We start from the raw sequence: 11,376 nt of genomic DNA on the forward strand, positions 1-11,376 counted from the left end.
CATGCACCGGGAGCCCGACGTGGGATTTGATCCCGGGTCTCTAGGATCGCGCTCTGGGCCAAAGGCAGGCGCTAAACCGTTGCGCCACCCAGGGATCCCATCCAGGTGGCATTCTTTTTTTTTTTTTTCCAGGTGGCATTCTTAATAACAATTCAATCACAAATTTGCTTAAGCATTTTATCATGAAGTCTAATTTCTTCCAGAAGGGCTGTAAATTTCATTAAGCAAAAGAGTTCAGTCGCAGGTCAGAGTCATTTCTTTCTTATTGTAGGCCAAAACAACCTGGGCTTAGATGTCTTTTTATGTAGCCATCTTCCAAATGTATTCAGCTACCTGTAGATCTCAAAGCTAGTGAGCGTTAATGGGCCAGAAGAGTAAACATGCCATTTGGTAATCCCTGCACTAAGAGACATGAACTGTTAAGGATCAGGTTGAGGTTAAAACCAAAGAATAAAAATATTTGACTAATGCTTTTCAAAGCAATTTATACCCATTATCAGTAGAATTTTTTCACAGCCCTGTAAAGTAAAATAGCCCTGTAAAATATTAGAACAGTATTGTTATTTTATCTTAGTTTTACATATAAGAAAAAGGATGCTCAGTGATAGAAGTCTGCTTAAGGTTCTACAGCTATGGAATGACAGGTCTAGGATTGGGATTTAAGTCAATATACTACAAATCTTGTGGCCTTTGTGAAAAAGGAAATGTTGGTGTGTAGTTTTGCTTCCTTCAGATTAATAGCTCAGTGTCCCAATATAGAAATACTAAGGTAGACTATTGGAGGGGGTGGGGCTGGGGAATCAAAAAAAAAAAAAAAAAGTAGACTATTGGAGTAATAACTAAAATACTCCTACAAGAGATTGGAAGTCTCTAGACAGTTTCTTTTTCCTGGCTGGGAAGCTAAATGAGCTTTTGAATTTAAATAAGACAATAACAGCAATAAAAGATTCCCAGACTCTACTCCATACATACTAAAGCAGAATTTTCAGAGTGTAACTTTTATGCATCTGTGTGTGTGTTCAAAGGCCTCCAGGTTGCCCTGCGTCCAGTCAGGTTTGGGAAATGTTACCTTTAAAGCTTTTAAGACCCTTGAAAGAAGACAAGATTAAAACCATCATCATCATCATTATTAGATAGGCAGCTACTTGATAATTTCTTACCAAGAAACTTTCAAAGGTATTCCCTTGTTGGTGGACAAACTCCAGGGTAATGACAAGTGGCAGGATAAACTGGAAGGGATTACCTAGAGTACAGGTGCTAAAAGAGACATGAAGCTGTCGTGTGGATGAAGATACAAAATCAACACCATTTAAAAAGCGTCTCGGGATCCCTGGGTGGCACAGCGGTTTGGCGCCTGCCTTTGGCCCAGGGCGCGATCCTGGAGACCCGGGATCGAATCCCACGTCGGGCTCCCGGTGCATGGAGCCTGCTTCTCCTTCTGCCTGTGTCTCTGCCTCTCTCTCTCTCTCTGTGTGACTATCATAAATAATAAAAAAAAAAAGCGTCTCTTCATAAACATGCAGAGCATGTTATAACTGCACAAAGAAAGTGCAGGTTTTTTACCCAACTCATTTGAAAGTAAACATGACAACCCAATGCAAAGCTGTAAAAAGAAAAATTCAAAGCCAGCTTTTTGTACATTTCTCCTTGATATTAGAAAACATCTAGGATTCAGGCCTCTTAAAGGGAGGATTTGATAATCAGTCTGATTCTTTGTTTATAACACAAACCATGCTTTATTTTTTTATTTTATTTTTTTAAGATTTTATTTATTTATTCATGAGAGACAGAGAGAGTGAGAGAGAGAGAGAGAGGCAGAGACACAAGCAGAGGGAGAAGCAGGCTCTACACAGGGAGCCTGACATGGGTCAGGAGTCCCGGGACTCCAGAATCAGGCCCTGGGTTGAAGGCGGCGCTAAACTGCTGAGCCACCCGGGCTGCCCACAGACCATGCTTTAATTGAAACTCATTCATAATATCATGTTAAGACAATTTATTTGCATCCTAAGCTCCCTATAACTAATTCTAGCAGAAAGAATTCTAAAAACTTAAAGGAATTTCAAATCTTATCTCTTAAGGTTGAGAAGGAGGTTGGAGCATATATATATTACTTGATAGACCAGGAGCTGGCAAGTCCTGTCCCAGTCTACTCTTTATGTCTATGGCTTTCAGAAACATAGTATCTTTTATTTAGTGACTTTTGAATTCCAGCCCTCACTCTTTCACCTGTTGTACAATCTGACATCCTGATAAAAGCTGCACTTACCGGGGCACCTGAGTGGTTAAGCCTTCGCTCAGGTCATGATCTCTGGGTCCTAGGATCAAGCCCCCACATCGGGCTTTGCTCAGCAGGGAGTCTGCTTCTTCCTCTCCCTCTCCTTCTGTTCTCTCTGTCTCTCAAATAAATAATTTTTTTTTTAGAAAAACTGCATTTACATTACTTTTTTTTTTTTTAAGATTTTATTTATTTAGTCATGAGAGACACAGAGAGCCAGAGACATAGGCAGAGGGAAGAGAAGCAGGCTCAATACAGGAGCCCAATGTGGGACTTGATTCCGGAACTCCGGGATCACACCCTGAGCCAGAGGCAGACACTCAACCACTGAGCACCCAGGCGTCCCTATTACTTCTATTAATACATCTGGTTATTAACTTTCTGATAAACTAATATGCTGTTTATTTTATTCACTTGGGATTCTTCTGCTTTAGAATTTTGTCTGAGACTTAACCTTATATACATGAAAATGGGTTTCATCAAACTAACAGATAATTATATATAAATATTCATTTAAAAAAGGTATATCCTACCTTGTTCCAAGACAGATTTAACATGGCTTATTAATAAATTGATTAATTAATTAAACATAGTAGCCCAAGTAGGAAATTGATTTTGAGCACTTAAAGTGGAACCAAGAAAGGCACTTTGATTAGCTCTTCAGTGTTCATAGACGTATTTACCTTTTCAGTACCTCTTATAAAAAAAAAAGGTAGTAATATCCTTTCTGTAATCTGATTAAGGTTTAAGATCTGATTATAGGTTTGCTAAAAAGGAATCCTTATGTCTATTAAGAAAGGAGCTACCGTTTTCATAAAAATCTTTCCTCTGTTTTTGTAGTTTGGAAACTTCCTCATTAACATGTGGAATAAATCAGAGACCAATATTATAGCTATATACTTTTTGTTTATAGAAAAGTAAAAAATTAAAATTGTGTAAGTGAAAAGTGTACCTAGCCAAATAATCAGTAAAAAAGTTTTGTGTTATTTTTTTGTAACAGTCATTTAAAAGTTGCTTCACAAGGCCTTCCCCGCCCCCCTCCCCCCCCCCCGCCCTTGCCATTATTACCAGTTTGAATGGTAAATCCCTATGTTAAGCTCTGGTTTTGTCTATATCAGTTACACCTAAAGTATATGTTTTTATTTTTAAGAGGTCTGGATTTAGGATCATTTTTTTAAAAGGAGGAAAAGTAAACTCTTAAATGAAGAAGCCCTAAATCAAAGAATTTATAACTGGTGCCAGAGTGTCTCAGATAGTTATCATTGGCTGTTCAATTTGGAAATAATTCTTATGCCTTTCCTTCATGATGTTTGTTTTTTAATTTAATGCAAAATTCTAACTTTAAAAACTGAATCAGCTGGATCTACTCTGGTTCAAATAAATGGGCACCTGGGATCTGAGTGTTGCGTACTCAGCCTTTTTTCTCTTTCATCCCTCATCAACTTGTGAGATCTCTCCAGGAACCTCATCAGGCATCACGGAACACCTTTCCTGAGGAATTTTTTCCACTGTTTCCTTTTCTGAAGACTGTCAAAGGCTAGGGGAACCTGGAAAATCAGATAATTGCAGTTCACTACTTGCTAACTACTTAGTGAACATTTCATGGAAATAGTTGAACCTTTAAAAGAATTTTTAATGTCATTGGGCTTACACAATTCATTTTTTTCCATATATTGTATTGCAACAGAGCACAGTATAGCTAATCTAGATCTAGCTGTAGGTAGCTTTTATGCTAAGGTTGCTAGGGTCATCCTCTAGGTAAAAAGAACTAATAATTACAATTTTTCCCTCTTGCTTTTTCATATCTTTCTACACTCCTGACTCTTATATAGGACAAAGAACTTTGAGTCCAGTAAGGCCTACAAGGCAACATGGGGAGATGGTGAAGACAACTCTCCTAGCAATGTAGTATCTAAGCAGCCAGGCCGAGTGACAAATGGGCAGCCTCAACAACCAGCCACTGGAGCAGTTAGCGGTGGATACATTAAACGGTATGCCAGCTCCTCCTGATGTTTTTACCCCTTTCCTAAATGAATGGCTCAGGAGGGTGGGTGTTGTTAAACACGAACCCTAACTCATCAATCAGAAATAGTGTTTATTCCATTTGAAAATGTATTTTAAAATCTGCCTTCTAACAAAATGTTGACTGTGGTTATTGACTTTCATTGATGGATTAATGTTTCTTTATATTTTTCAGTACTTTCAAAATTACCCAAGTAAGCATGTTTTAGTTCTATAAATAGGAAAATGTGTTTTAAAATGTATCATGGGGATCCCTGGGTGGCGCAGCGGTTTAGCGCCTGTCTTTGGCCCAGGGCGCGATCCTGGAGACCCAGGATCGAATCCCACATCGGGCTCCCGGTGCATGGAGCCTGCTTCTCCCTCTGCCTGTGTCTTTGCCTCTCTCTCTCTCTCTCTCTCTCTCTCTCAGTCTGTGACTATCATAAATAAATGAAAATTAAAAAAAATTAAAAATAAATAAAATCTTAACAAAATAAAATAAAATAAAATGTATCATGTATGGGATACCTGGGTGGCTCAGCATTAGAGCAACTGCCTTTGGCCCAGGATGTGATCCTGGAGTCTTGGGATCAAGTCCCGCATCGGGCTTCCTGCATGGAGCCTGCTTCTTCCTCTGCCTATGTCTCTGCCTCTCTCTCTTTCTCTGTGTCTCTCATGAATAAATTCATAAATAAAAAAAATAATGTATCATATAGGAGTGCCTGGATGGCTCAGTGAGTTAGGCATCTGACTCTTGATCGCAGCTCAGGTTTTGATCTCAGGGTCATGAGTTCAAGCCCCGTGTTGGGCTCCATGCTGGCACCCCCCCCCCCCCCAAAAAAAAAAAAAATCTAGAGTTAGGGATTGGCTAGATACCTATAAGGATAACAGTAAAGGGCTAGACGGTAAATATTTTAGACTGCAGCCTGGTCTCTGTTGCCAACTACTCAACTCTGATTTATGGTGAAAGCAGCAATAAATAATACGTAAGCAAATGAGTATGGCTGTATTTAAGTAAAACCTTATTTACAGAATCAGGTAGAATGCCAGTTTTTTGCCTTTGAGCCAGAATTTTACAGCCTGTTTTACAGCAGTGATACTTTAGACTTAAGGTGCATGAGTCACTTGGGGGTTTATTTAAACATTGAATGCTGGGATCCACTTCCAGTTTCTGATTCAGTAGATCTGTAGTAGAGAGTGAGAATTAGCATGTTTTCATGTCTAATAAGTTCCCAGGTTATATTGTGATCACTCTTTGAGAACCATTGTTCTAGAGTTGTTTCTTCTCCTATACGGCTTTAAGACATTTTGTTCTCTTTGGTTATTCTTTTCAGTTTCTACCACAGGATGTTTTTCAAGAATGGTAACCTGCATTGCTGTGGGTCTAACGCTTGCTGAGGTCATTTTGGTTATTTATATAAAAACTAAATCCAGATTTAGTCTGTTTATAATTTACCAGAAGTACTGAATTTACTGTATTTTTTGTGACAGTATAACTAATGATGCTAGAGAAGATGAGATGGAAGAGAACCTGACTCAAGTGGGCAGTATCCTAGGAAACCTAAAAAACATGGCCCTGGAAATGGGCAATGAGATCGAGGCTCAAAATCGAAAAATAGACCGGATCACAGAAAAGGTAAATGCTCCCTCATGCCACAGGAATTTGAGATACCCACCATTTTTCAGTAATGTACATCTGTGCTTGATATTTTGGGGGGAGAACAATAAGAGATGATCCTGTCCGTACAGGTCTTATACTTTTGATGAGGTGGCAATTCTAACACATTGAAAAATTACAGCTAGGTCCTCCTATCTTTTGCTCATGGCAGTCGGTTCATTTTGAAAGCAAGACCTTAGAATGAAGTGGTTTTATTTAAAATTTCACATATGAAGCTTACAGTCTACTCTGACCTTTGGGAGGGCTATGTAAGTTCCTAAATCCTCATCTCATAAATCAGTAAGTGAAAATCAGTTCTACACAATGGTTCTTGTGGAGTGGACACACAAAACAGGGTCCTATGAGTAAAGAAAAAATGGAATTTTCTTTTTTTTTTTAATTTTACTTCACATGATATAAAAGATACCAAAAGTGAAATTATGTTCGCTTTTTGGATGTGTTGTGCCTAAAAGCCATTCTTGTTATTGTTATTTCATTAAAAACCTCAGTGTGCTTTAAAGGATGGGGTGAGTTTTTAAACTTAGTTCTGTTGAATTACTTAACAGTGTACTTCATTGAGGCAAAGAGTGGTTCATAAGGTGCTTTCAAAGCTGTCTTGTGGGTTTACATATTACCCATCTTTTAAATTCAGATATTGATGCAGGTGGTAATGTATCTATTAAAAAATCTTGAAGAATGTTCTTTCAGATTCTCTGGGTTAGACCTAGAGTAGTCTCAGATAAGATTCTATGATTCAGTTCAGGAAGATTTCCAGTGTCCAAATCTGTAACAAAAAGCATTCTTAATTTCACTGCATCAAAAATGCCATTGATTATAACATACATCCCAGTTAAACTATGAAAAAATGTTACAGAATTCATGAAATACGGTCAAGTTCTTCTGTTATATTTTTGTTATGTTTATATACCCAGTTTTCCCAAATGAATTTCATGTTCTGTTTCTTCTTGCCCAAAATGAATTTTGTGACTTTGTGTTTCCTGAATTTTCTCAGTGTGTCAGTTACTCCAAGTGTATGAAATTTAACTTTTATTAGAGCAGCTTACCTTGTAACATAATGCTGATATATTTTTCTTTTTTTCAGGCTGACACCAACAAAGATCGTATTGATATTGCCAATGCCAGAGCAAAGAAACTCATTGACAGCTAAAGCTGCTGCTGTACTTCTTTATCATGTATTCACTTCTCTAGCTCCTCCTTCAAAGCCATTACCTTTTCAGAGTTTGACGTTTTGGTTCCATGCTCTTCTAAATCAGGAGATAATGTGCAAGAAGGGCCAGGAGTACAGATCCCCTATTTTTTTTTTAATGTTCTCTTTCCTTTGAGGGTACACTATTGCTTGTCTGTCCTTGTATATTTTTTTTTCCTTGATTCATAGTTTTAGATTGGTTTTTATACATCTTATATCGTGTTATTTTTCATCCTTCTCATTTACTTTAGCAGGTTCTTTTGCTTTCAAGATTTGGAAGCATTGCCAAAGACAGCCATGAAGAAGGAAACTGGGGGCAAGGGGAGCATAAGGAGGAGAGGCAAGAGATAAGAGGTTGTTACCTCAGTAAAACTTGCATGCCACAAAGCAAAAATTGCATAGCCACAGTAAAGATCTAGCTGGGTTTAATTTTTAATTTAAGCTGCAGTTATTGCCAGTTTAGGCTAATCCTTGGTAACGGAGCTTTTATACACAATATTTTTGTTATACATCATAACTTGGTAACCTCTGCTCCAAAAAAAATAGAATTTTTTCAAAGTGAGCTTAGTTGCTGAACTTCTGGTGATTTGTGTATGTACATAGTGATCCCATTTCATATTGCACCTTACAGGAACACTTTGTATAAATGAATGGCTTTTTATTTTCACGTTATTAGTATCATGGTCCCATTACATGCTTGTTAACCTCATAAATTTGTCATTAGTCTTTGAAGAAAAAAAATATGTAAATATGTATGTGTAACATGAGAATTTCTCTCTAAAGCAGGGCTTAAATTTTTTTGGAGAAGTTTGACAAAGTATATCACGTGAATTCAGATTTACCTCAAAGCCAAGAATTATGTTTTGTTTTGTTTTGTTTTTTAAGAATTATGTTTAGATAGGCTAAAAGAAACTTGTTTTGATCTCAGGTAGAAAAATAGTTAGATTGCTTTGAATTTTTTTGTAGCTTTAGACTTTAAAACTAGAATTTATTGTTTAACTAAAAAGTGATTTGGAAAATTATGCCTTTGGTTTAATTATTGATGACTGCACTATCATTCAGTTAGCCTTGTGGATTGAATTATGTCCAGAATCACATTTATTTAGATCTTGAACAGTGTTAGAAGAATCTGTTTGGTATTTGTCACCCTTATTTAAGAACTAGTGTCTGCATACTTCAAAGCTATTAATGTGGATTGGTTTGACCAATAACCACTGCTTGATCTTTACAATTAAATTTTATAACTAACTAATGGAATTGTTCTTTCAAATAGGTAATGTGGGTTTTTTTTTACTAGTTGGTGGGAACCAGGGGAAGGTGAATAATTTCACTAGCTTGTAACAAATTGAATAAAGCAAAGGTCCATAAATCAAGAAGCACTCTGATGGAAAGCTGTCTTTGGCACCTTTCCCATTTTTTTTTTTAATTTTTTTTTTTTATTTATTTATGATAGTCACACAGAAAGAGAGAGAGAGGCAGAGACATAGGCAGAGGGAGAAGCAGGCTCCATGCACTGGGAGCCCGACGTGGGATTCGATCCTGGGTCTCCAGGATCGCGCCCTGGGCCAAAGGCAGGCGCCAAACCGCTGCGCCACCCAGGGATCCCCCTTTCCCATTTTTTATTGGAAATACTGACAGGACTTTTCCTACAATTTGTTATGAGGTTCATTTTAATTATTCTAAGTCTCTTATTCATTTGAGCTTTAATACACTAATGATTGAAAGGATGTTTATGAGCAACAACTACAACCCATCTACTGAAGCTACTGTTAACATGAGGACTTTCATAGGCTGAAGAGGAAAATATTTAGAGTGAGATTCATTCAGGCCCTCTGGAATAGAAATGCTCCATGCCATGGACAGTAGCCCGGGTAGCTCAGCAGTTTAGTGTTGCCTTTAGCCCAGGGCCTGATCCTTGAGACCTGGGATCAAGTCCCATATCAGGCTCCCAGCATGGAACCTGCTTCTCCCTCTGCCTGTGTCTCTGCCCCTCTCTCTCTCTCTGTCTGTGTGTGTCTGATGAATAAATAAAATCTTAAAAAAAAAAAAAAAAGAAAAGAAAAGAAAAGAAATGCTCAATGCCAAAAGCAGTAGTTTGGCAGGTAATGGTATATGTAAAGGAAGAAAGTATAAAACATTGGGGATTGTGGTACACATAAATGCCCATAGAACATTAAAAAATTTTTTTTTAAAGATTTTATTTTTTTATTCATGAGAGACACGGAGAGAGGCTGAGACACAGGCAAAGGGAGAGGCAGGCTCCATGCAGGGAGCCCAGTGTGGGACTCGATCTTGGGGTTCTGGGACCACACCCCAAGACGAAGGCAGGCACTCAACTGCTAAGCCACCCAGGCGTCCCCCGCCCCGCCCCCAAAATTTTTCTTACGTTACGGCTAAAGACAATAGTTCGTAGGATACCAAAATGCTGCCCCCACAATAAAATTGGTTAGAAGTGTAAGCTAAGGCACTCAACTGTCTGAATTTATACTCTGCCACTTACTGAGACTGTAAGCCCATTTCTGTGCCTCAGTTTCCTTGTCTATAGATGAGGTTAATATTCCTCCTCCATAGAGTTGTCACAAAAAGTAAGTGTGGGGCAGCCCCAGTAGCCCAGCAGTTTAGCACTGCCTTCAGCCCGGGTCATAGGTCCTGGAGACCCGGGATCGAGTCCCACGTTGGGCTCCCTGCATGGAGCCTGCCTCTCCCTCTGCCTGTGTCTCTCCCTCTTTCTCTCTCTGTGTCTCTCATGAATAAATAAAATCTTAAAAAAGTCAGTGTGGTGATGCATGTAAAGGACTGAGAGCAGCACCCAACAAATATAAGAGCTTAATATAGTTGCTATTCTCTTGGGTGGAGCTCTTTTTGGGTCAGGAATCTCTGTGGATTTGATGAAAGACAACATGGCCTATCTCCCCAAAGAAGTAGATAAACAAAAACTTGAATCATGCATAAGTAAAAATCATGCATCAGTGGGTCTTGAAAGGGACGCCTGGGTGGTTCAGTGGTTTAGAGTTTGCCTTTGGTCCAGGGCGTGATCGTGGAGTCCCTGCCCAGGATCGAGTCCCACGTCGGGCTCCCTACATGGAGCCTGCTTCTCCCTTTGCCTATGTCTCTGCCTCTGTATCTCTCATGAATAAATAAGTAAAATCTTTAAAAAAAAAAAAAAAAGAAAGCCCTTCTTTGGATCCCAGGTTACAAACTCTTCCAAACCTTTTGCTACTGAGAAAGAAGAGGGATGAGGCCTTAGAAATTAGGCCCATAATATGCTAGAGAGAGAAGCTGTTGACTTAAAGCCTTTTCTGATTTTCTCCTGTAACGCTATCTAGAAACTTGATTCCATTACTTTTGAAAGGTAGTACCTGAAAGTGGTTAACACAAGCTCTAGAGTCTGACCACCTGGTTTCAAATTTTGCTTTAGTCATTTACTTGTCGTGTGACCTTCACGTAATTTTGACCTGTAGGGATCCCTGGGAGGCGCAGCGGTTTGGCGCCTGCCTTTGGCCTAGGGCGCGATCCTGGAGACCCGGGATTGAATCCCACGTCGGGCTCCCGGTGCATGGAGCCAGCTTCTCCCTCTGCCTAGGTCTCTGCCTCTCTCTCTCTCTCTCTGTGTGTGTGACTATCATAAGTAAAAAAAAAAAAAACAAAAACAAAACAAAAAAAAAACCTTTGACCTTGTAACTAAAGAGTTCAAAAATAGTATGCCCCCAAATTTAATTTTTTTTTTTTTAACAATAAGCACTTTCAGGTTTCGTCTTAACAATGATGATATTTATCCCCAATAGTTATGCCTGTTTCTTTCTTCCTTCACACTTCCTTCATCTTTTATACCACACTTCAACTCTAGGTCTTTTCCTGTCATGTTTGAATTATAAATCTCTTAATCCAGACATTCTATACTCAGTTGTACTTTATTAGTGTTTTTAATGTTATTTTCTTTAGGTCACTCAACAAAATTCTAGGTTATTCCAATTATATTCCTAATCAGATTTGCATTTCTCAGATTGATACTCAAGTTCCTTATTCTCTAGTTCTTTGTTTTCATCCTTTTAAATGTAGTATTTGCTTCAAGCCTTCTGTTTCTGTACAACTTGCTAACTTCTGTTTTAACGCCTTACAGATTAAATAAATGGCACCATTTACTGATTGCTTACTCTATTATGGGCACTCTGCTAAGTGCCTTTATGTATCTTTTCACCATATCATCCTAACAGACCGGAGAGGTTGGAGGTCTTT

The 11,376-nt window shown here is 38.5% G+C and overlaps 1 protein-coding gene across 5 annotated transcripts in view; it reads left to right on the forward strand.

The window, feature by feature from the left end:
* Positions 1 to 8,388, forward strand: part of SNAP23 (synaptosome associated protein 23) — a 38,962-nt gene extending 30,574 nt beyond the window's left edge. For all 5 annotated transcript variants that reach the window (XM_072808712.1, XM_072808713.1, XM_072808714.1 and 2 more), the window contains 3 exons: positions 4,108 to 4,266; positions 5,768 to 5,912; positions 7,036 to 8,388. In XM_072808712.1, the coding sequence (XP_072664813.1) occupies positions 4,108 to 4,266; positions 5,768 to 5,912; positions 7,036 to 7,101 (370 nt within the window). In that variant the 3' untranslated portion in view covers positions 7,102 to 8,388. The remainder of the gene's footprint in view (positions 1 to 4,107; positions 4,267 to 5,767; positions 5,913 to 7,035) is intronic.
* Positions 8,389 to 11,376: the final 2,988 nt, after the last annotated feature.

Source organism: Canis lupus, chromosome 32 (genome assembly GCF_048164855.1).
Source record: "Canis lupus baileyi chromosome 32, mCanLup2.hap1, whole genome shotgun sequence".
Classification (NCBI taxonomy): Eukaryota; Metazoa; Chordata; class Mammalia; order Carnivora; family Canidae; genus Canis; species Canis lupus.